Below are 27,121 nucleotides of genomic sequence, written 5' to 3' on the forward strand. Positions count from 1 at the left end.
ATCGATACTTTGAAACGTATTTAAAAATGATATCGTTTCTATTTATCACTTCTACATGCCATTAAGCTAGACTGTTTGAGAATGTGTAGTTAAATCCATAACATGACCAAATGTCCCTTCCATTTCCTACTTATAGACGCTTTGAAATGATTTAACAATGCCTGTATATAGTTTCTATTTGCCACTTGAAGACGCTTGGTTTTTTTTTTTTACAATTTTATTCACCAAATTGAATCACCGTATCACCGTTTTTGGGAAACTTAACAGGGTGCTAAAGTTCGAAATAAATGATGAAATTAATGATGCCCTGCTTCCTTGTTTTGTTCTCCTATTTAAAAAAGTTGCAGAGAATAGAGAACACGTACGTAAACGCGGCAAGTTTTACGGGGGTGTTTAGTGCACACAATTCCAAGGCCTTTAAATGAAAAGAACTTCTGTTTGCTCAATGTTCCCACCTCCCTCTCTTCCCTTTCGCAGCAAAAACAATTTCATGCAAACAAAGAGAGAATTGCCACTTATGTTGATGTGCTTGCTCTCAATTGCGAGATAGAGTAAACATGGAGGAAGAGAAAAGAGAGGCTGTATGGGTTAGAAGGGTGCCGAGATTACAATCAGTTGCATGAAGTCTTTGTTATTGTACGTACTGAACTGCTTCTGGAGATGAAAGAGGTTTATTTGGTAATCATCTCGTGCCGACTATGCATGCAGAGTTGGTGAAAATGTTTTGCAAAAAAAAAGCAATAATAATGTGTGCCTGTTTTTTTTTCTCTGCTAATCCCCATCATTCTCCTGATCATGTATTTTTTTTCTTTTTAATCCCTTTAACCTCCACACTTCCTTGGTCCATCATATGCCGGCAAATATCCATCTCGAATCCCCTTCCTGATCTTTTCCTTCTGTTGCGCACGTCCTCCTCTTTCTCACCCTTCCCACTCATTTCCTTTACACCGCATCTCTCTCGCTCTCTCTCTCCCTCCTCCACCTCCATCTGTCTTCTCTCCAGGTCTCTGTCTGGACGTATTGTGGGAGGTGTGTGGTGGTTTTTTACCCTTATCATCATCTCGTCTTACACAGCCAACCTCGCTGCCTTCCTGACTGTGGAGAGAATGGTTTCCCCCATTGAGAGCGCAGAGGACTTGGCCAAACAGACAGAGATAGCCTATGGGACACTGGACGCAGGTTCTACTAAGGAGTTTTTCAGGGTACGGCCTTTATGCCCTTGATTCTTTTCCTTTCAGATGTGCTTACAAAATGCAATTTGGTATATTATTTTGGAGACGCTAAATGTGTTGTGGTATTTGTACCATATTCATTCATAAATAAGCAACACTAACAGAGTTTACACCAAGTGAAATCACTTCGAATAAGGTTCTCTGGTCATCCGCTTACGTACCTGTGACCTAATCTAGTCCAATCCATAGTCTACATGTTTGTTTCATTAATAAATTCAGCTGTGTGGCTCATTGAGCTGGATCACATGATGTGTCAAGATAGAGTTCATTTGACTATTTGGCACAGTAGTTGTGATTGTTGTAACACTTTTATGAAAGCTAAATCATGATTGAAAATAAGTGACAAGTTGTTTAGAAGAAGTTCTCGCAGAAGCCCTCTGGTAAGAAGCTGCCATTTTAATACAATGACAACATGTTTAGTGATAGGACTTGTGGCAGTTCACCCAAAGCTGCACATTCATTTAAAATGTTGATTAGATTCTCTTAAAACATCAATGTTTTAAGAAGAAAAGAAACACTGGGATTAGTGATACTTCACATTTCATGTCATACTTAGAGTGTTTAAGCAATGGGCCATTTAATATTATCCTCTTCCAAAATATTTGAAGAAAAAGTATGCTGGGAATTGTGCCAAACATGATTTCATTTTGGCATATTGAAAAGTCCAAAAAATGAATATCCAATAACTTCTTATTCTCTTTAGAACATAAACATTAACATGAAAAATTCTTAACAGACATTGACTTGCACATGTGTACCACATCTATCAAATTGTACTTGTAGTCACTCACTCAGATGCAAGCTCCTCCGCCCCACCTTTTCTTCCCTCTCCACTCCCTCTTCACTCTTCATTTTGTCCCTCCGTGTGACTTTTTTTTTCCTTTGTGCTTGCGCCAGAGCTCAGTATCTAATTATTACGGTCGCACTAATATGACACGGGCTCCATAAGTGAAGGATCTGGGCGGAGGAGGGGACGGGGGCGAGGGAGAGGTGAACAGCTCTTTACAGACTTAAGTCTCTATTTTCACAGTGAAGAGCCTTTCAAATGACTTGGTTTGTTCATGAACATCACATCACCGATCATGATGGATTTACGTTATGGATTTAATTCGATACACTTACAGAACAATGATACAATTATTATTACAAAGTATAATATTTTGATGAAACCCTGTCACTCTAATCAGACATGTCGTTGTAAATCTGGCGAACATCAGCATTATCTAGGATGAGAAGCATTAAATTTTCAGCAAGTGGTTACTGCTGCCCAAGAGGCCAATGTACTCATGTAAATATGTGAAGGAAAAAAATAGTAAAATAATATTATTAAATCATTGGCACATGACTTTCTTGAATGATAATTTTTTTAAATATTATTCCTCTTGTGAATGTTTCCACATTCCACATTATTTTAATTAAATAAAAAAAACAAAATAAAACAAAAAAAAAACACAAAAAAATTACCTTCTATGTTAAGCATTTCTTTTGGTCATTGGGGTGTTGGGAAAGGAGAAAAATGTCATTTTAGAGGCTACTCCAGTTTTCTTTGATATGTTTAAAATAATATTTTTTAAATTGTCCAAGCTCTTGGTTTTTTTTTTTTTTTTTTGTTCTCAGGATAAGTAAATTTACTGCATGTGTTTGGATTTCGTATGTGAATTATCAAAAATTTGATGGCTGCGACATCCTGTAAAATGTTCACCAATTCTGGAATGATTCACGAATTTTCATAAAGCTTCTTTGTTCTCATGATATTTTATCTAAGAACAAAATATGTACAAGATATGTGACGATATGAAGCAAATTTTATTATCCCATACTATCTGAATTGGAGTAAGCGGCAGCAGTAGCCAAGGTAAAGAAAGCTGGTTTGAGTCTTTGCAATGTCATACAAGAATTCAGCCATGACTAGAGGCAGGACGATGACAAATGAGCATATAAACTGATTTATTCCACTCCAGGTGGGTGGTGAAGAATAAATCAACGACCATTTCCAGAAATTTCAGGGGGGAAAAAAGCTTTGCAGAAATGGCACTGGAGTGCGCTTAGCTTAGAGCTAAATTGTTGCTAAAGTGTTAATGGCACTGTTTGCTTCTTTCTGGGGATCGACAAACCACAGTGACCTGATTTACTACAGGTCTTATCTCTTAAACCATGTGTGCCTCAAATTCAGGAGGAAACTGCAAGAAAGTAGCCTGAGTGCTGCCCGGAGAATAGAAAGCTTTTATTGTCTCGGACTGGGACCTGGGTGTGTTCCCTCCACCTAGGCGAGCAGGGAACAAGAAGAAACAATGATGAGTGATTTTGCAAACAAAGACAGCAACGCATTTCATCCTGATAGCAACAAGGATGGGAAAATTCAAACAATCACAAAAAATTAATCCGGCTAGATTAACCACACGATTTAGACACAAGTGGTAGAAAACAAGCAGTCTTATCCAAATATTTATTTATACGAGTTCTACTCATCTTCGATACATGTTTATTGATGATAAATTTGTAGGCGTAATGGAAGTTTATCTTAGTGAGGCAGTACCTACAGTATATCTTGATGATCTGGCACATTTCCTCGTTTCAGAAACTTCCATATGAGATTCTGTTTATCTCTCCAAAATGCCATCAGATGGGATTGATTTAAATGACAGACTTTTTTTTATCAGTTTAATTATTGCAAATGGTCACCTTAACTGTAGGTATGAAAACAGCAATGTGCTGAGACAGCCGTGACAATTTATAACATAAAGTTAAGTTGGGAACTCCAGCTCAAGTGACCCTGAAAAATAAGCGACTCAATAGTGACTCAAAAGGTTGCAATTAAATATGTGATGACACATATTGTTCATACCAGTACTGCAGGTGTTGGTAATGCACATTAAAAATGTTTGCCATATGCCATATTGCTAAAGGAGTAAGGGATGATGATGTTCCTCGAAAAAATCTGATCAATTACCTTTCGATTTCCTAGTAGAAATTTAGCAATTTACGCTGGCAAATGTCATACTATCGTGGCCAAGAGCACTTTACAACAAGTGGAATAATTGTCAGAGTGGACAGGACACAGTATAGGGTGGTGGCATGAAGTGGCAGAGATAGCCCAAGTTTGGCCTCACTCATTCACGACTTGCTGGTAATAACAATTGTGGTAGAACTTCGAGGGGAACAACAAATGTGCCGTCACATGTAGTCATGCTCTGCGGTGTTCCAAAGAGTCTTGTGCTCATTGTGTGCGCTTGTATACCGCGTAGCAGATTTAAATGATACAGTATGAGATGTAGTGAGGATGTTAGGTGAATTCTTGGATGGGAAGGGGGAGGTGGGGGGCTATCAGAGCAGACAGTTTGAGCTTCTGTGAACAGCTCTGGCATCATCAACATAACGAGCAGGCTGAAATCTGTGGAGGGTGAAAAAGCAATTTACTCCCCCACAGCTGAGGGGGATTCACCACCACCATTAATTATCTGTGTCTGTTTGTGTGACTACATGTGTGTGTATGAATGAGCGCACATAAGCATATTCATGGGCCTATGGACGTATGTGAGTGTGTATGTGTTGAGCCTCATCCCCTCCTCTGAGCACGTTTGTGTGTCGGTGTATAATTAAATGTGTTTTTCAAAGTGCGGATGCTTGAAGGTGAATTCCAGCATCCATTTCCTCCTTCACCGCCTCACTCATTGTTCAAGAATCTGGAAAGAGCCGCATCACATTGTCACACATCTTCCTCCTTGAGCTGCGATATATTTGCACAGTCATCATTGCGGCATTAACCTCACGCATGCACCGACAGGCCACAACATTATAATCACTTGCACAAGATCCAATAGGAATGCGGTATCAAACGTGTTGCTACTTTTGGATACCGTAAAATTATTTGCACACATTTTATACAGCTAAATTAGCGAATGAAAAGATTGGATGAGTGGTGAGCACATCTGCCCCACACTTCTAAATTTGATGGTTTGAATGTTCTCCCTTATTCTTCCAATAGTTTTCAAAGTACCGCAGCTCAATCCTAGTCAGAAAACAAGCATTTTAGGGATTTTGAAGGACAAGAGTTAAGAAAATTTGAAGTGTTTCAGATATTCAGTCCTACTAGTTCTATCAAGTGTTCGTGTAGTAGTTGCCCATTGCTTTCCATATTTTGCAGGACATTCGCTCGAATTCAGAATTGCTGTTCTGCCTTCTGTTGCTCTGTAATCACCGTTGACCAAGATTGGCACATCTGCTGGTTGTAGATACTCCACTTCTGCAGGACAGAATTTATTCAAAGGCAATCCTATTGCCATGTTCTTGTCAAAGGGTAGTGTTTTTTTTTTTTGTTTTTTGTTGTTTTTTTTTTAATAACTATTCGTGTCATGTGTTGGGCCTTTTCCTCTGATAAGAACACCAGGAGACCAATACCATCACATGACTGCATTTTGCCAGTACTGTATTTCTATAGTCTCGGACATTGTCATTTGTCATCAGAAATGTTTTTTGTTGTTAAATTAATACCTTTCACTTAGCACGATCATCTCTGTGGAGGCATATTTTTATTGCAAGTCGGTATTCATAGGGGGAGGATGGAAACAATTGTTGGTGCTCTTTAATCACTTTATTAAATAAACGGGGACAAAATACAGTAATTTAAAGCACATTCTTAGCGCATATTTTGATTTGCCTCTTGATATTATCACGACTGTGACCAATGCTATAGTCAAGAACTAAGCCGGGCAAAATTGCTTCATATATTAATTTTCATGTCACTCAACAGCATAGACCCACCTGAAAGGCATACACGTAGTCATAGTTACTCTGAAGGATAATGTTTGGACACCAAGTGGACAAAAAAAAAAAAAACACTGGCACCACATATGCCTATGCTGTATTGATTTTTTGGTGATGAAATGTACTTTATGCATAAAACTTTAAAAAGCTTGTCACACAAAATCACCTCTTTCCAACATATAACCATGTCGCAATGCCTCCCCACAAACATCCCCCATGTTTTCCTACATTCCCTAAGTCCAGACACCCAATCTGAGAAAATGAATGTGTCCTCACTTTAGGTCATTAATTGAGTACTTCAGCCGCACTGCCTATGCAGACTGAATACACGCGCATATTCCCAGTCAGCAGTGAAAGGGGCATGGCAGCTGCCACACCATGACAGGTTGGGTTTAAATGAGCATGGCATCTAAATTTCAGGTTCGAAATATATCCATCAAAGTAACTCATTTACTTAATATAAATTGAATCGCTTTTTTTCTCCATAGGTAATATACCGGTACTGTAGGTAAGTCTTAAAATGGCATAGTACTACGGACATTTTAACTTTTGCGACATTTTAAATACCCACTTAATATTGTGTTCAACAATTATAGTACAATATATCCACCCAATCTAACAAGGGAAATCATAGGCTCTCTCTATTTTTTTCATTCTTTGATAACCAGCAACACAAAACAGGTAGGCTTACAAAACCCAGTTCCCCAAGTGAACTCTACAACATGCTGCTCTCATATCTAAAATGGTACCATCTACTGGTGGTTGTGTATCAGTGAAAAAAAAAAAAAAAAATTCACATTAGACATTTACAGAGAGGAGCAAATCCAGATACTTCCGCACCCAGTGTTGTTAAAAATAATGTAGTTGACAAGTTTACTTGTCATGGGCAGCGAGTTAAAAAAAAAAAAAAACAATACCAAAAGGCTACTACTTTCCAGATTTCATCATTGCAGAGATGGTCTGTAACATAACCCCCTGTGATAAAAACGGGATTACTTAACACCAAAAAATTATATCATCTTACCATATTTACCTATTTTTAAAAAGGCTGGTTGAAACAAGAAAAAGGTGTATTCATACAAGTTGATGATGAGGATGGCAGGAGGCGTGTGGGTGCTAAGAGGTTCTTAGCGTGAAGGTTGAGTGCATTATGGACTTTGGAGGGCAGACAAAATCATAAAACAAGAAGAGAGAAAGAAATGTAAGAGGGGTCTGCTGGTGCTCTTGGATGTGAGTGACATTATTATGGGCTAGATGTCCGTCACGCACAAGCTGCAGACACAAACACACACCTCATTGAATGCAGGTCTCAGTGGTAGCGTCTCGTCGAGAATAACACAATCACCGGAAGATGTGATGCTTGTCTAGCATGACTCTTGTGCTTGCTGCGTACATGCGGACAGCTGGTGTGTACACACAACACTCGTCATCATCACTGGCAATCACTTGAAACGAGTATGATTGTGCTCTTGTTGGTGGGTCTATCCATAATCTTTGTTGCAAAAAAAGGCACACGTACGCAATTTTCAAGGTTTTTGTAGTTTGGGTCTGCGGTGCCGGTTTGACGGTGGATCTCTCCTTCCTCTCTCACATTTGTACTTTTTTGGAATGGTGAACTTTTCCAAGAGGTCAGACTAAAGTGACACGTGTGAGTTTAATGAGGTCTAATTGGTTCTGTTGCTGCGTCATCAGTAGGTAAACGATTAGTCAGTGTAAAGTGCTATGAGTACCTGAGGTAGAAAACTGCTATGTAAGTGAAAGTCCATTAATGTGACCTGCCCAGTTTGTGTCAACTGACTGTTGTGGTCATGCCGCCGATGTTGACTTCCTTCAAAACACTGCCCTACTGTTCCCAGTTCATCCAGAGTGAATTGCAGAGATAATGCAACGGGTACAGCTCCACGGCTTTCAGGTGTTACTAATAAGTTTTCCATCAGCCCATGGAACAGAATGGTCACAATTGCTGTATATATATATATATATATATATATATATATATATATATATATATATATATATATATATATATATATATATATATATATATCTTGGTTTCAATGTCAACACTCAAAAACATTTCCTAAATCTGGCAAACTAGCACACATAGACTAGCAGTGAACGACATGGTGAATTTATGCATTAATAACAGTTCTTGTGGAGATACGGCTGCCAAGGTAGGCAATGGATTGATTATCCATTGTCTGTGCCTTGTATGCTAATTGGTGTTGCTTGCTTGACAAATAAATCAATTATTAAGGTATTAGTTAAAACCAATTTAAAAAAAAAACTGATCAGAACACCCCTACTTAGCAGATATGACCGGCAGTAATCATAATGAGGACATACTGTAGATGCCTAACAATTGAATTCAACGTATCCCTTAAGTTAGGATATGGTTACTGACGAGTTCAAGAATATTCTAGACATAGTAGAAAGGACCTTACTTGGATGAGGCATTATTTTGTCTGAAATTTTAACTCTCAATTTTCTGTTACAAAATCTAATTGTACCCATTCGAAAAAGGATCAAACGGGAAAAAGCTAGGAAAACATTCTTGCTTGGCACCTATACCCTCGAGCAAGTCTGCCCAAATCCGGTCCTTGAGAGCCCCTAATCAGCCCATTTTCTGTGTAAGCTTCCGACAATATACCTGATTAGGGTTGCTATCAGGCTTCTTCTAAAGTACGTTGATGAGAAGATCATATATATCAGGTGTGTTGTTTGAGGGCAATCCCAAAAACAGATACAGTATATACAAGGACTGGACTTGGGCACCCCTGACCAGAGCTGAATATTGTCTATATGACATAACATAGCACACCAAAGAACCATAGAAACTGCATGGCAAATAATAGGCCCATAAACCAGTCACCACCAGTCACAACAGTAAATACAGGACCCCATTGGACAAAGGTGATAAATACATAAAAATGACAAAACCGACAAGTACTGTACATGACCATAGTGAGAAAAATGACAAATGCATAAACATACCAAATGATATAACAACAAAATCTATTTCCCTGCCCATCTTAAACCCAGAGGTCCAAAATAGCTGTGTATGAGAAGATGTGGTCATATACATAAACATACCAAATGATATAACAACAATGGATCTATTTCCCTGCCCATCTTCTACCCAGAGGTCCAAAATAGCTGTGTATGAGAAGATGTGGTCATATATGAAGTCGGCTGAGCCAACCGTCTTTACCAAAACCACAGCGGAAGGTGTGGCAAGAGTGCGCAAGTCCAAGGGGAAGTACGCCTTCCTCCTGGAGTCCACCATGAATGAGTACACGGAGCAGCGCAAGCCTTGTGACACCATGAAAGTCGGAGGGAACCTGGACTCCAAAGGATATGGAATTGCCACCCCCAAAGGCTCACAGTTAAGGTAGGTGGAGTAGTGTAACAATAGGAAACAGTAACAACAATGATACTGTGCTATTGCTGCGATATTCCACCTACCCTGCTGTGCCTTTTACACAATTATTACTGTCATTGCTGTTCGGTGGAAGCTTCTAATAGAATTTGATCCTAATTTGAAATTTTTCCACATGTGTGGATACCACCAATCAAGACAATGCCACTATTTCGCTAATAAAATAAATAAAAATGTTTTCACCCAGCAGCAACTATATAAATGTGTAGACATCATATCTCCTCTTAACCACCATGAGTTCTAATTTCTTAGTTTGTCTCATTGTCTCTTTCTCTTTGTCAGTCCTACTTTTGCCATTGTCATGTCCTGTGTCACTTTTCATTGCTCCTTCTCCATGCTCGTTTCTTTACAGGGTCACCTTCCAGGTAACACTGTCCATGCGTCTGCTGTCCTGTGTCTGTGTTAAGCAAAGACATCGTAGTGATAATCATTATAATGGTGATGAAGTAGAGAGATGACATTTCTGTGAGGAGGGGCAATAACCTCAGTCTGCAGCCACTGCATCCACATGCAAAAGGGGAAATTATAGGAAAATGCAACAAAAGGTGTTGACCAGAGGGGCTGACTAATGGGGGACTTAAACTTGATCAAAAACAAACTTTCAACCTTTGTTTTCTTGAAGCGCTGATAAAGTTTTAAAGAGTTTGAGTTTGTGAATTTGATTTGAATTTGATTGTGTTGTTGTTTTTCCCTCAGGATACGTGTGTTTATTTGACACATATTCTTTTCTGTGCTTTGCCAATGTGATATGTGTCGGCTGAGGGGAAATAATGTCAGACAATTCAATTTCTCTCTATCTTTTTGTCAACTCGTACAAAAAGCAAAGCAATGTGACTGTCCTATAACTTTCCCCATGAGTGGTGCAAATGAGCCCTGCAAATTTCAGTGGCTAGGGTTTGACGCCCTCTGCTTATTATAAGAATATATTTTTTCACGAGTATGTGGTATTTCCTCCCAGGATTATCTGCAGTTGTATCTTGCTTCTCTCAATCAACCCAAATATAAACTAGTACGTGAAAACATGTCTGGGAGTGTGAACGTGAGGCTGCCTCTCCTCATAGTGTCATGATAGCGAAGAAGAATGTTCCCTGATGAAGATAATCACTGCATTTTGAAGTCGTTTTAAATAATGATATATGACTGTTTATGAACCTGTTTTCATCCATTGTTCTAATCATTTAATCATGGCTTGTAGACTAGATCACCTCAGAGAACACTGTCTTGATCAAAGTCTCTTTACTCATACAAAGTCCTCCCATCAAAATCAACAAGCTACAATAATGCCTTAAAAAATCTAACTCTCTGCTTTTAGTGTTTTTTCCAAATACATCTGTGCACCTAAGTTGAGGAGCTAGTTTTACAGATGTCATGCAAAATTCCCACAATTTATCCTAGCATCCATAATGTCGTAAAAGATATTTTTTTTTTAATTGCTGATTGTGTAAATTCGTAAAATGTAACAAAAAAAATGCAGGTTGATGCAGGCCTACCCTTGTCTTCATAATGGTCCTTTCTGAACTCGCTCACAATATCTTAACGTGTCCAAATGTGGACAGTAAAATGCCCATCCGTATATGGGGTTTTATTCTGACCGCACAGAAAGAGTCAAGATGAGACTCGAACCCAGAACCACTGACTGTGAGGCAGACATGTTAGCCTGAGATCATGTTGCCTTACATGTTGTTGAAAATGTGGAAAAGAAAAGTGACAATGATTCGGAAGACCCAAGGCTGACAGGCCCAATAAAGTAGTATTTTCAAGACAAAGGTAATGGGTGTTTTTAAAGGGGTCCTCTATTCCCTGCGGGAGCTTCTGCTCCACTATGCTGCCCACAAAACAATCCAAAAAAGTTACACCTTTCGACTGCTACAAGCATGGACAAATTTTGTCTTCTCCAAGAAACCATTCCAACAACTTTTCTTCTCAGCTACTTTAGCCATTTCACTCATGTATTCCAAATATAGAAGTGCCTGAGTAACAAGTGACCTGACCTAATACCAAAAACATTTTGACATAAAAGCAGTCTTTCAGCCAATGTTTTGTTTTGACTTGTGCCAAAATTGAGATATGTATGGCTGTATGGTGGTGGCAGTGAACTCACTCACTTCAGCAACTGACATTTGACAGCACACAATTCTTTAAAAAAAAAAAAAAAGGTTGGAAGCTGTCTAATGTCACCTCTGGTTGAAGTTTAGCATCAAACTCAATGTAAAAGTAATAGATTTACACAAAGATTTGATGCAACCAAATAGCTCTGCCTTATTACAAACTGTTTTGCCAGCGAACAAGCTCTGAGCTCTTATCTCAAAGCATAATCATGATAACACAACTTAAAACAACTTCTACTTACTTACAGAATAATTGAAAATATACAGTATGAATGCGAGACCATTAATGGACAAGAGTTTGGAAAGAATGTGCACCAATCTTTGCGGGCATATAGTCTACATGAGTTGCAAATTTACCATAATCAAGTAGTGCACATATTTCACAAACTATACTGTTTAGTGCTTAAAGACAGCAACATAGATGTGACGAAAAATCCCATTTAGACCCATTTTCAAATGCAAAATCCTATGTCCCCGAATTTCATTTGGAGGTCACAATCCCTTCAGGGTGTGAACAGAAGGCTTGCAGAAAAGTGGATACGGACACACTCAGACGCACACACCTACACACACACACACACACACACACACACACACACACGCACACAGGTTGAGACTAGCTGGAGGGCAGTGAAGCCGCAGGAGGGTACAAGAGCTCCATCAGCAGGCTACAGCCCTGGTTAACACTGTAGCAGCAATCTAGCACCTCTTGCACAGATATAGCTAATCCGGATATTTGCATAAAATACATTTTTAAAAAGAGAGTAAAAGAGAAAAAGGAGAGTTTTTTCTGAGGTGCTTTCCATCTTCCTTCAACCCCCCTTTAGATGTCCTCCCTTTGCTCCCATGTCCCTTCCGTTCTTCCACCTGGCACTGCTTGTCTGTCTTTCCTTCTATCCTATGCTCTGACCAAACTATCTTATGTCCCCCCCCCCTCCTCCTTTTTTTACTTTAAGAAATGCGGTTAACCTGGCCGTGCTAAAGCTCAACGAGCAGGGCCTGTTGGACAAATTGAAAAACAAGTGGTGGTATGACAAAGGAGAATGTGGCAGCGGGGGAGGGGATTCCAAGGTTAGCCCTCTCTGTCTGCCCCACCCACCTGAGGGAACGGGGGTCAATCACCGGCTGGGGAGCCTGCGATGGCCCCCATCCTGCAGTAACGCAAGCATCTGCCCCGGTGAAGAGTATAGGCTGAGGTCAAAAGTGATGTCCAAAACCTCCTGAGACACCTGCTTTGAATGTAGACTCAAGGTTGCAGCTGTTGTCAACAGTGTGCACCTTTTCCAAATGAAAAGGTTCAGAGCCTTTGACGCAAATACAACGCTTGAGTTTAGTCCAAGTTAAACATTTCACAAAAAATACTCTTTGTTCGATGCATATAAACTATCAGATGAGTTTACCAACAGAAATGATGCTACTTTCTGAATGTAAAAAGCAAGGTTATGAGGAGGTTGTGTATTGAACCTATTGGAGGGCAATCTCCAAGTACTGTAAAGGCAGGAATGCTTGCCCCCTAGTGGTGCTCTGGGGAAAAACGAGTGGAACGTGGTGGAAACAAATTGCTCCAATGGCCAAATTGACTCATTTGTTCCTTCAGTAGAATAGAAGCGGTTAAAACGAATGTTAAAGCATATCATAGATGTCAGCAAAAAGGTTTCACTCACATGTTTGGCTTGATGAATAATTAACAGCGGCAGAGACCAATAAATGTAATTATCCCATTGTGTCTAATTATCACAGAATACTTAAGTAATCTTGTAAAACAATATAACCTAACTACTTTTAAATTTTAGTGAAAAATTTTACGTCTATAAAATATGAACGGAATATAATTTCTACCAGAATAACCCCAAGAAGATCAAAGCAGTATAATTGTCAGACAAGGAGGATGGGACCCAGAAGAAGACAGGACACGGAAGTGAGAAACTGACTGTGTCACTGAGAACCTAGAACTTTTATACTGTTGGACACGAATCCCATTTTAAGCAAATTAAGGAACCAGAGCTTTTGCTTGGCAACCAATATATCAAGATACAAACAAGTGTATAACAGTCAATAAAGGTAACAGTAGCATATCTGACAAAGGTAATAACTTCACGAATATGACAAAATGTGAGAAATACATGAGCATCATGAACAGAGATGTGCCTTTTACAAATGTTGCTGTCCTTCAGGCATTCATCGGTAAGTCTTTTCTTAGGTTTCTTATTATTCATCATTGGTCAGCAAAGCAGGTCTCCAACAGACAGTCCGTCGGGAACTGCCCACCTTCGAAATAAACCTTACCTAGCCAAATAACAGGAAAGTCAATGCCCTGGCACACCTTTAATTTAAAGATGACACTGACGTCAACAAAGGTATTTTTCCAGCGCTCAAGTTCATTTTGATAATTGTGCTAATCAAGAAAGCTTTAAAAAAGACTTACTACGCTGACATTGTATTTTTCGCAACGCTGTTGCCTACGCTTAGCAGCAGCACCAACATAATTCCATTATGAAATACTTACATACTGACAAATGTCTTGAATGCGGTTAACAATAGTAATAATTAAAAGAATAAACCACAGTTACAATAATCCAATCTCAAAAAAGCTTAATGTAGTCTAAACGTTGTTCAAGTGTGAGCATTCTAACAGCCGGAATAGTCAGTAGAAGTATGACAATAACGTGATTTCATAAAAATGGTAGAACAGTAAAATTGTCCTTTTAAATTTACCTCGGTGTAAAACCTTGAATTACCAAGTATTGGTATTGAGCACCTTGCGAGGTGTTAAAATATATGACACTGCTGCAAGCCCAAGGCAACGCCTACCTAAAGAGTATTTTAATCGTTCAAACATGCCACAACAGAGTATAAAGACTGCTTAAATTTGTCGTGCCAAATGTCTCTCAGTCTCTCCCGGCCATGGGAAAGAGCTACCAATCTAATATTCCTGGCCGGACAGTATTTGCATGCGGTTTGCTAAAGTATGAGCCGGGGTAGTATGGTTGTGTTACGAGAAGTGACAAAGGTGGGTCCCACTCATATGTCTGTAGCTCGCGTAGCTCCATTCCCCCCAGCCCCTCCTCAACGAGCATACACACATGTACTCAGTGGGATCCATGCTAGGTCACTTGGTGTCAACTGATGAAGTACTTGCTAACAATGTGACTGAGCTGTGCAATGCATATGTGAAAGACTTTAATAACATAAAATAACATGACCTATGATGTTATTTATGTTATTTTTACACGCAAAGAACCCCGGTAAACCTTGCCGTTTTGAAACTGAGCGAAGCGGGCGTCTTAGACAAACTGAAAAACAAATGGTGGTATGACAAGGGAGAATGTGGACCCAAGGACTCTGGAAGTAAGGTCAGTCTCACGCTGCTACAGCCCAGAATGCTAGCCTGAAACTTTCATCCTCAACATGCTCCAGATTACTGCAACTACTGTCCTAGCAACACCTCAGTTTGCTATATGACTAAAACTTCTTCTACATCAGGATAAAAAAAGATGTATTTGGATTTTTATTGCATGTGATAACGGATCACATTTAGCGCAAAGCATCAAATATGCAGATAACACATATATCAGATAGCACTTTCTGTTCAGTTTCTGTAGCAATCTGTGGCAAACTCATTCTCATTGCACTTAGCTCCAGGAACACAATGGTGACTATGCACTACCGATTATCATTAGACTGGTCACGTTCATTTCATTGTCATATTTGGAAAAACTTGACACAGTTTTTAACTATATACTGTATATAGGACTCTCGTTTGTCTGCCGATGTTTATTTTTAAATGATACAAAGTCATGTAGCTCAAGAAAGGAAATCCTCGGGCCCAATTCTCAAAAGTAATTTTCTGTGCAAACCTACTGTTTTCTTACAAACAAGTAACAGCATTTGCTCTCATTTTTTTTGCTTTGCATAAACATAAATATGAACCCTAAGCATTTTCTTCCTCGAGGAAATTGAGAAAATTATTGACCCGAAGGTTGAACAATAAACATATTGTTGCAGTAGTTTATACCAAGGATTTCAATTAGCTAAACCATAAAAACATGTAAGACACTTTGAATATTTTGTAAGTGCAGTGAAATGTGTTCATTACTACTGTAAATGGCAGCTTTCATCTACTTCAAAGACTATTTATGCTGCTCTGACACAATGGCACTTTGGATGCATACAAGGATAAAGAACTGGTAATAGCAGCAAGAGCACTTAATGTAAGTGTAGACCTAGAATGTAGTTAGATTTATGATTAAGCAAACAATGCAGAATCATTCCAAATGCATGACATGATTATAGCATATAAATTGACGGGAAATAAATCACAAAAGAATGTGTCTAACGCCCTGTGCCCTCTTGTCTCTCTTCTCCCTGTCCCTGTTACCGTTTCTTGTCTTTTATTTGTTTCTTTATTTACTGCTCTGTCCATCTCACCATGATTCTCACCTGACTTTTTTTTTTTTGTTTTTACCTCCTTTGGCTTTTATTCTGAAAACCATCGACAACATCCCCCATCGACTTCCACACCACCCCCATCGGCTTCGACCTCACCCCTTTCCCAAACACGGCTCCCCCGCTCCCCTCCCTCTCTCCGCAGGACAAGTCGTCTCAGGCCCTGAGCCTGTCTAACGTGGCCGGCGTCTTCTACATCCTCGTGGGCGGCCTGGGCCTCGCCATGCTTGTGGCGTTGGTCGAGTTCTGCTACAAGTCGAGGGCCGAAGCCAAACGCATGAAGGTGGACCTTAGTCCTCCCCACTGCCCCAGCCCCTCCCCAAGCACCCAGAATCTAGCCACTTATAGGGAGGGGTACAACGTGTACGGCTCCGAGGGGGTCAAGATCTAGGGGTAGGATTTAGAAGCTGCCGTCTAGGTGGGGTTATGATGGTGGTCATCATAGTGGTGCTGTACTTGGTTGTTTATGTTCATGCCAGAGCCTGTCAATGCGGAACCGTGCTGTTCTTCATGCGGTCAAGCATTGTGGAACCAATATATTTATGTATTTATTTTTATGAAACAATTTTTATTTTGCCTGTGTTTATTCCAGGCCTAAATTTTAAAGTACACTTGTTATCCTTCTGCTGCTTTTGGTTCCACCGTCTTTGGCTGCAAAATTAGGGTGACAATGATGATGACATGACAGTGATGGTGATGCTCGTAGCTAATGACATAACTAGACAACTGCATTGTACTCTTGGCTAATAATTAACAAAACAATGGAGCAGGGATGCACAACTCGATCCAAACATGCGTTTGTTATGCAAACAACACGTTTCTTGTTTTTGGTACCACGCTTTGTTTGCGAGTGAGGTCGAAAAAAACAAATTAAAACTGAAATTGACTCTATCCACCTGACTATAAGGCAGTAGAATCATTCAATGTCTTCCAACCGATTAGTGGAGAAATGTAGCGATTATAATGAAAAGAAAAATGTTTCCAAATACAGTATAGTCTTCAGATTACACAAGTAACCTACACTTGCATTCACACTTAGACTATTTGATGTCTTTGGTTTAACCCGACATGTATTGAATGTGGGAGGAAACGGGAGAAAATCCATGCAAGCACCAGGAGACTGCATAAACTCTACAAAGCCAAGTCTCAACTCTAAGACTATGTATTGTTTCTTTAGACAACATATTTAAGGTTTTAACAGATCTCGAGTGTTTCACGCAGATTTCCTCATTAAAATATGACGGCTTCCAGCTACAAATTAATTATCTTCAGTGTAGACACCAGCTTTCATCAGTTATTTTCTCACTTTTAACACTAATGTGTTAGAAATCACACCAAGGAAGCCCATGTGAGATATTCTTCACATTTTGAACAAGTTCACATGCTCCAGGAGTATCACCAGATGATGTAAAAAACTTAAAAATACATGACAACAACATTCGGAATGGTAATGTTTTCACCTTCTGACCACAAATGGTTGTTGTTCTATCAATAAAGCAAACTTTAACTTTGACTTTGACTTTGACAAAACAACTCATGTTAGGAGCTGTGCATTCCTGTTGTAGATGAACCAAAGACGTGCTCCTCATCCAGTTTTGGTAACTGCAAAACTCCCCAGTGTCGCTTCAGGGTAAAACTGATCAGCAAACACTTCATGTAGCACAGCTACTGATGTTGAAAAAGGCCAATTAAGTCAAGCCAAACAAACTTAAAAATAAATGCTGATTTTTTTGTGCATAGCTTAAGATACCTCATTTGGGTTGCGTTACTCCAGTTAGAAACATGGTAGTAGTCTGCACATGTGAAGTGTCCCCCCTACTCTGAGCAGTATAGTTACTTACTCCCTCTCTATAAATCTGACTCCTTAAAATCCAAGTTCACTTTCCTATTTTCCTTACCCTTAGCAAGAAAGCAATCAGTCAAGTATACTTCAGTAAACTCAAGTACAACTTTTAAGTATATATATATATATATATATATATATATATATATATATATATATATATATATATATATATATATATATATACTGTAAGTATATAAATGAACTGTGTACTTTTGGTGTCTTACATTCTTAAAAGTATACTCATTCAATACACGTCTACTATTCTAGTTGTATACTTCTAGGCCACAGTTTAGTTTACAGGTTCATACTTGAAATGTTCTACACTCTTAACACTCTGAGAACGGATTGGCCGAATTAAAAAAAAAAATGCACAATAGGACCCTTCAATTATCCTTGGGTATGAATGACTGTTCAGCTATAGGTTCCTTGTAGTATTATACATGTTATTTGAATGTGGAAGGATCCCTAAATTGCCATAGCCTGGGTTGAACCTTGGATGACTGTTGCGAGACAGACTTAGTAACCAGTTATAAATGGGGTAGTTTAACCCATTTCTTGGTTTATTGTTTGGCAGTTTTATTAGGTGTTTCGCAAAACCAATAAATTGCATAGTTCCCTAACCAACCAGATTTGTCAAATTCTGCTCAATCAAATCAAGTTCAACAAAAACATCTTAGGCAGCTCTGTAGTTGTTTTGTTTTTTGTTTTTTAACCAGTCCATTTTTATAGTGTACAAGGACACCCATTAAATACCAAAAGCAGTCTAGTTGTATACTTCTCGTCCTCAGTTCAGTTTACAAGTCCATGCTTGAAGTGTGCTATGACACTCATTTATTCTCTATTACAGTGATCCCTCACTACTTCACGCCTCACCTGCACCGCAGATTTGTTTTTCTAAGGACCTTCACCCCACAGCAGGCATAATGCACTGCAGCACTCCCATGCTCAATCCTAATGTGGAATCTGTAGCAATCTAACAGCCCTCTCACACAGTCTTGTTCGAATGAAGGCACTTTAGCTTAAAAATAAACCACTACTTCTCTACATCTGGCATTATATAAGGATGTTAAGCAAAAACTCTACGAGACTCAATGCTGTGCACTTGAGTTTGGTAGACAAATTTGTGGAACTTTCTGTGCACGATGCGAGGGCTTGGGTGTGTCACTGGGCATTGTAACGATACGGGGGTGGCACTTTTTCACTTTTCGCAAGGGTATTTCGGTCCCCACAACAAGCAAGGGATTACTGTATATGTCATATACTTATACTTAAAGTATACTTGAATAAATGACTTTTTGCTAAGGGTTGTCTTTCTCAAATCCTCACCCTCCAAAAACCAGTTCCTTTCAAATCACAACCCGCCCAAATTTGTAATCACTTCAAGGCACATCCTATCAAACCTCCCCCACCTTCCCCAAAACAGCATGGTCACAATAAAATGCAGATGTCTACGACACGATTTTTTTGTTTGTCGATTTGTTGCCTGCTTTTACTTTTTGCCTCGATCGACAGTGTCAGCATTTAGTGAGATGACGATCCACTGTGATTCATGTTTGGATGTGCATTCACACAAGGAATTTCAAAGTTGTAAATAAAAACAAATAGGCTTCATGACATTTCAGGACTTTTCAACTTTTTTTTTTTTTTTAAATCAGTGATCAGTACAAATCAGTCAAAATGCTTCATTTCAAACTCTGAATGTTTTTTTTTCCCTCAAAATGCTGTCATTTTTGAGCAATAAATATACTAAAACATTTGTGCTAACAATGAACGGCCTGCTCCAAAAAAGGATGAACATGCATTTGCTGCTTTATCTCTGAAAAAAGACCTAAAAACAGATCATAAAATTCAAGAGGCAAATTTCTTTGAGCTATAATGCCCCTCATCTAGTGGACTATCCCTCCTCTACCAAATAGACTCTCATCCCTAATTCACTCGACGTTGTAGGTAGCAGCTATGGGGTACTTTTTTTCATCACCTACCCAGCCAAAGCTGCAAGCATTTTAAGCCAACTAAATTGTATGGATGACATCGCTTGATTCGGCAGTTTCCTATATTTTTTTTGTAATCATCAATCCATTTAGTTATCTCAGTTTCCTTGCAAATAAAGTGCTTTCGTACTACATCAAACATAAAGCATTTCTGCCCTCTTTTTAGACTGCTCACCAACTATTAAATGGACACGAACAGGCTGAGGTGACTTGATGTGAATGCACCTTCACAATTTTGTCTTTACAAGCATACTTGTGTGAGTTCTGAATATGATTTGTGATGAGCCATGCATGATTATGTCAAATGCATGCACGTGCGTGTTTAAAGAAAGTACACTTTATGGTACTTTTTTTTAATGTACACAGTGCATTTTTTCCACACATAATTTGACAAACCTCTTTGCTCTGTCTTCCTCATTTTAGCTGTCCTTTTCCGAAGCCATGCGAAACAAGGCCCGTCTGTCCATCACCGGAAGCGTGGGGGAGAACGGCCGCGTTCTAACGCCGGACTGCCCCAAAGCCGTGCACGCTGGCCACGCCACCCTCCGACACCCTGGCCTTGCAGTGGTCTCCTCCGGACTGCCCTGAAAACCAAAAAAGATCCGCTGTGCCTTAGTGACACACCAACATGCAGACTCACATTGAAGGATCATGTCCATATTCATGACTTTACCCTCAGATGCCATACATTTTTACATTGTTTCCTGCTGCCTCTGACTTATTTTACTTGAGAAAGTGGAAAGGTGGAAATGGGAAACTGCACTGAACATTACTATAGTTGTGGAGGATTCATCCAAACCAACTGATTCTAAAAAGCTGAGCTGTAACAACCATCTTGATGAAGAAAAACCTCCCATTTTGTCTTCATTGGACAGTCTCGGCCAGTACACACGACCCCTCAACAACGCCTTACAAAGACAAACACTTATGTTGATCATATTATCACAGCTGGCGTTATCTAGCCTGCAAAGTGCCAGGTGTATTCTCTTAGAAGACCACAAAACTGTAAGCCTGAATTTTTGGGGACAATACAGACTTTGCCATGGAATTTCAAATATGAGAGGGATCGACCTTTGTTACGTTTCACGCAGAATGAGTCCTTGCCCTGTGCAACAGGGCAGACAACCACTGCGGAACAGACATAGCCTCCACATTGCTGTATGCGTGGCCTGCGTAGGCCCGAGAATACAAACTCTGATTCCAATGAAGTTGGGGCATTGCGTAAAACATAAATAATAACAATGCACTGATTTCCAATTCCGTTCCTTGAATACACTCCAAACACAATGTGTTCAATGTTTAAACCGATAAACGGTTTACTTTTTTTTTGTCATGTTTTTGCAAATATTCACTCAACTTTGATGGCTGCAGGGTCAAGAAGCCATTGTGTTATAAAACCTTTCCTTTTAAATCACCCAATACCCAGCAGAGGACACTAATTGTTCAAGTTTTGTCGGTAGAATTACTTACCATTCTTGCTTTGTGTACAACTTCAGTTGCTCAGCATCTGTTGTCGTATTTTGTGCTCAGTTTCGCACCACACATTTTCAATGGGAGACAGGTCTGGACTGCTGGCAAGTCAGTTTAATCTGCACACTCTTTTACCACAGTCACAGTGTTGTAACATGCAGAACAAAGCTTGGCATTGTTTTGCTGGAACAAAAAGATCATACAGATTTTGGAGCAACATATGCTGCCATCCAAGCGATTTCTTTTCAGGGACATTCCTGCAACGGCAGCATATGTTGATCCGAAATCTGCGTGATCTTTAAGCACTAATGATATCTTCACAGCTGTGCAAGTTACCCGTACCATGGGACCGTGCCATCACGAATGCCGACCTTTGAACTTTGTGCAGATGATCCATTTCCACTTTGCCCTAGTGAACATGTTATTCATGATTTCCGAAACAATAAAATCAAATTTAGTCTCATCAGACCACAGCACACTTTGCATCAGTCCATCTGAGATTAACCCGAAGAAGCTAGCTGCATTCTGGATGTTATTGATATATGGCTATTTCTTTGCATGGTACAATTTGTGAATGTAGCGACAAACTGTAATAGCTGACAATGATTTTCTAAAGTGTTCCTGGGCCCAAATGGCAATATCATTTGCACAAACATGACGGTTTTCAAGCCAGTGCCACTTGAGGGCTCAAAAGAGCTGGGCCTTCAATGTTGGTTTTCATCCTTTACCACTAATATGCAGAGGTTTCACCAAAATCTCTGAATCTTGTTATGACATTGAACCCTAAATTCCATGCATTTAATTGAATGTTTCTTTTTTTTTTTTTACAATTCTCAACCTGCACAATATTTTTTTGGTCCTTATGCAAAAATGTGTTCCAGAAATCAAATTCAAAATGAGAAAATATTTGCCAAAAAATAACATTCATCAGATTGAACATTAAATATTTTGTCATTACCGTGTATGTATTTAAATATAGGTTGAAAAAAGATTCGCAAATCACTGTATTCTGCATTTACGCATGTTTTAAACATTGTCCCAACTTAATTGGAATCAGATTTGTACATATGGGTTTGTAACAAATCTGTAGTCTTTCACCAATAGCTTAATGACCTAGAAATAATATTTAGGTGATAAATAGTTTTTGCTGCAAAACAATATTGACGGTTCAGTTTTTATGTACAGACATGAAAGGAAAATCTAAACCTGAGAAGATGACCTCACAAGACTCTATAGTGGGACCTTATGGACATTTGCAAATGGCCAAAGAAATAAAATCAAACCACATTTATTAAAAATAGTTGATTAATGACCATGTTTTGTTCTGACCACTTAGTTGCAAACTGGGCGAGTGGGTTTGGAACAAGAAAGTGTAAGAGCCAGAACTCATCAAACTTCTGGGCAGTTTTTTTTTAAATTATGTCCAATTCACTGGCAATGCTTTTCAAAGCACCCAGCCGAGCTGTAACTTCTCTGTGTGTCAGTCCATTCACAGACACATCGCCCCTTAGTAAATGGGATGTACTGGCCTTCGTAAAAATGTTCTTTAGCATGTTCCCACAGTTAGCCTTCATGATGCTAAATGGCTAGGCGTTAGCATTACTCCTGCCAAACAATTTGAACAGAAAGCTTTACAAAATACCTTTTTAAAATAAGTGTTTCCCTCCCGCTTTGTGCCACCTGATTAAAACAAGTTTCGGGATGATAAGGATCTTCAGGTATTGGGTGGTCACAGAGACTAATTGCAACATATCCTTTAAAACAAAAAATAGGAGGAGATAACAATTTGTTTGCGTAGAGGAAGCCTTCAATTTATGGCACATTTTGCCATCAGGCGCCTTCAAATGTATTGTAGAATGCAGTGGCTTGTGACAGAGATAAAGAGCCAGAAAAATCAAGCGCAAGGAGGAGATAGTGAATCCGGAAACACTGTGGTAAATCAGTTCAAATGGTTGTGAATGGCTAAACATAGAGCACTGCAGTCATAAGTAGTAATACATCAAGACGCCATGCCAGTTAAAAATACAATTCATTCTTTGCACATTTGCAAACAACTAAGTGTCCCAATGTAGACATCCTGGTTGCAAATCATTCATCGATAATGTGAAAGCTTTGACTTATCTGAACCAGATCTACATGCAGTCAAAATGTTCTTCTCTGGGGTAATACAAAGGCTATTCAAGGTGTTATGAAGGCATCATATCAGAAAGCTTGTTTTTTAAAACTGTTGTAAATAACGTGTAGCAAAACTCACAGTCTTTTTTAAATGTTAGATAATTCATTGCAATAATGAGAACAAACTAAAAGTACCATTACTTGTAATTAAAATCAAATTGTTTTTATAAATCTATATATTAAATGTGTAAATATATAGTTATACAACAAATAAAATATCTATATATACACATTATGTCTATAGAAATCTATAGAGAATATGGATCAGATTGTCAGAGGCCATGACATGCATTCTCATATGTGGCTTTTTTTTTTTTTTTAATGACAATATTAATACGCCACAGTCGTTGTGTGTCCCACCCCACCCACACTGAAAGCCAATTAGGCACCGCCATACTCACAGAAGTGCACACGCAAACCATGCAGAGACACAGGGCAGTTGATTATCCATGCACAGTAAAATGGGTTCTTGAGGATTTCATCTGTTTGTTCCTCGTGGCTCTGCATCATTTACATATGTTTTTATTTTCAAAATTTGTCACAGGCCCATAAAAAAATGAAAGCCCCAACTTTCAACGGGGGGATCAATGAGAGCACAGAGAGAATAAGCCACTTTGACAAGTCTGTAATATTTGGAGCGTGGTGCATTTGTGGTCATCATCTCATGTTGCCTCAGAGCGAGCTCAGCTGCAAATATGAAGCCAATACAAGCTCACACTCAAGACTATATTGGCTGTGGATGTATCGACCCAATTTTATTCAAAAGGCATTGGCCAGTGTTTACCAGCTGCTGTAAAATGAACATGTAATAAGGTTGACTCCATAGATTTGCATGAAGCGCTCATGCTCATTGGAAGAATGACAAATCGGAAAATGGCTCAGAATTTATTTGTAATGGAGATTTTCGGTTTCTCTACCAAATAGGGGAAATAAAGGTGTATCCCATACTGATTTCAGTGTGTGTTCACAGAAACATTTGCCATATTGTCAACACGCACATCTCACGAAAATTCTCTCTCAATGTTGATTCCGAGATTTGATGCCGGAGTCCAAGAAATAATAACGCTCACTGGAGGAGTTGCCAACTTCCAATAGCTGTTGCTGTACTCAAATTAAACAGCAACCTGCTTGAGACTGAATAAACAATACTAATTCAAAATCAATCATACATTGATCATCAATTTTTATGCCGATCTCTATCAAATATATTTGGAGAATACACCCAAAACCTCAAATGATTTTTAAATAAAGTACAGCAAAACACAGAATCTCTTGGTAGAATGTCTTTCTTTCAGTTGATCTTGTTTATGACAGGATTTGATACTTTCCTAATGTAGACTCATGTCCACATAGGGTAGTGTCATTCAGAACTCAGCAAATGTCCTCTGTCCCATATTTCAACTTTTACTGGCTCTCTTGTTGCGTCAATTTGACACGCAACGGTACCCCAACTCCCCACACACAACACTTTTGAAAAGTGACAAATTCCGCCATTAGCACAAAAAGAGAGCATTTACGTCCATTGATATTTTATGACAAAGTAACTTCCTTCTCCCTCTTGGCTCTGTTGTTAAATTATTGCTCTGTTGCATTTTGTAATTGCTTTAAAACTGACTTTCACATTGTAAAATTGTATGTCACAGTGTAGCAATCTTGCATGGACTAATGTACATGTGAGCAGAATTCAGTCAGGCACAGTTGAAAGCGATCCTATGACAGCAAAGTTCGAGTTAACGCATAATGAAACAGACTGGAGACATTTTTAGTCTGGAATTGAACAGTATGTATGCGAGAAAGATCATTTTACAATAGGTATTCTATATATTGTTACTGGGTCAATGAACAAATTAATTTCATGCTTCAAACAAAAAAGGGTGTTGGCTGGATTGACAACATGTCAATATGGCAGTTATTTAGTTTTTGCCTTTACATTTATTCTTTTTCTAGTAAACATTAAAGCTGAACATTCTTTTGGTGTGTTTATTTCTCTGCTTCACTACAGTCAGCCTCTAGGGACACGTTAGATCACGCAGCACAGGCGGGATGTTACTCAACTCAGTGGATTGACACTTGAAACAAAGCAGCTTCCTCTACTACATTTTCTTTAGGGCTTTTTGAGAATGACAAAAAAATGTAAGTTGAATGGAGCAAAAAAGTCAATACAGTATATGCTAAGATATATATTTTTATTTTTTCTTTAAGTGACTCAATTATAAAGCAATGTGTGAAGCAGGGTAACACATGAAAACTAGCAGTTAACTGAAGAAAAAAAACAGCTTCATGACTAGGAACAGAATAAATTAACCAGTTACTATATGAATAAAAACACTCAATGTTAACACATCTCTTGTGTCTTAATGGCTGCATTCCTGACCCGGCTTCGAATGCAACCAGGAAATTGCTTCCAAGCCGCCATATCAAAGAGCATCTCCGCTGCAAAAATGAAGAAACCGCGGTTATGTAGCGGAACTGAATGTGTTTACAAGATCACGACCAGTGCTTATTTTGAATGCATATGAAAAATCAACAGTAGGGACAAGACCTAAATACTACGACAGTAGATGAGATTTTTGCTAAATTTGTAAGAAAATAATGGCCAAGTTATAGCAGTTTTCAAAATAATGTCTTTTTACCAAGCAAATTGCAGAAAAATTAACAATCTAGCGTACAAATTAAACAGCAAAGTCACGCTTGTTCCTCGCTAATTTTTCAGCTGCAGTTGAACAAAAAGTTTAACAAAATGAAAGCAGCTTGTATTGGCTGCTGTGGTTGGCATAATTTTTTGCAGTGTTTACAAATTACCTGTTTGCCAATATTTTACCACTTTTCATCAACTAGGGAAACCCAAATATTGCATCCTGTATTTCTCCTGTAAGGTTGCAAATATTGAGATTAGGCAATTTTTTGTCCTTGTTTTTTTGCTTGGTGAAAAACAATAAGCAAACAAGACATCTGAGGTTAGACAACTCACGCCATATTTTTTGGTCATCAAAGTGGTCAGACCCAAAAAATACTTGAATCTGCCCGGTTTGTTAAAAAGTGATATAAGAATGGCAATCATGTCAGGATGTCAGCATCAAAGTGTGCAAGAGTTATTTAAGTCAATTTAACTGCCTCTCAAAAGTAATCTAACTCCTCTCGGGGGTACTCAAGCGCTGCTGGCTTGCGACTAATTTATGCCAACAGACACCATCCATCCATCCATCTTAGGTGCTTGTCCTCAAGAGGGTAGCAGGAGCAACAGGCGGCGTACATTAAAATGTCATCAAAATTAAGTTGTTTTATCAGTGCTGAGAATTACAGATTGAATAGGATTTGTTTATTTCAGAAGTCTCAACTCCTGATTAACATTTTTTTTTTTTTTTTTTTTAGGAAAAAAGTTGTTGCAATAGAAAAAGTGAAGTTAATCGTCACATGCTTTCGGGAAAAACTTAAAAGTTCCTAGATGATTACGTTCCTACCTTATTTGGTATGTCAAGGTTTATCTTGAAGCGTAGGCTGGCCTTCTCACCATGTTTGGCAACGTGTGCAACTGTCATGCAGGGCATCACCAAGCACAAAATAAATAAAAAGTTGTCCACATTTTGCTAAACTATTCAGTGAGAGATCTCAGCTGCAGCTGTTATTGCAACAGCATTTGAAACATAACA

At 38.9% G+C, this 27,121-nt stretch overlaps 1 protein-coding gene across 7 annotated transcripts in view; it reads left to right on the forward strand.

Annotated features, from left to right (window-relative positions):
• gria4a (glutamate receptor, ionotropic, AMPA 4a) overlaps nucleotides 1-25,440 on the forward strand; it is a 120,719-nt gene extending 95,279 nt beyond the window's left edge. The window contains exons 14-18 of one of the 7 annotated variants that reach the window (XR_015867310.1): nucleotides 1,004-1,202; nucleotides 9,140-9,387; nucleotides 12,500-12,614; nucleotides 14,782-16,272; nucleotides 20,250-20,261. Coding sequence is in view for 5 of the 7 variants with exons in the window: in XM_088428500.1 (XP_088284626.1) it covers nucleotides 1,004-1,202; nucleotides 9,140-9,387; nucleotides 12,500-12,614; nucleotides 16,135-16,272; nucleotides 20,250-20,414 (865 nt within the window). In the remaining 2 variants the exon portion in view is untranslated. Of the gene's footprint in view, nucleotides 1-1,003; nucleotides 1,203-9,139; nucleotides 9,388-12,499; nucleotides 16,383-20,249 lie in introns of those variants that run through there. The other 6 variants (XM_088428500.1, XM_088428501.1, XM_088428502.1 and 3 more) reach the window with 6 other exon arrangements.
• The last annotated feature ends 1,681 nt before the right edge of the window (nucleotides 25,441-27,121 follow it).

The sequence above is a fragment of the Hippichthys cyanospilos genome, chromosome 11 (genome assembly GCF_059441005.1).
Source record: "Hippichthys cyanospilos isolate Australia breed blue-spotted pipefish chromosome 11, RoL_Hcya_1.0, whole genome shotgun sequence".
NCBI classification, from domain to species: Eukaryota; Metazoa; Chordata; class Actinopteri; order Syngnathiformes; family Syngnathidae; genus Hippichthys; species Hippichthys cyanospilos.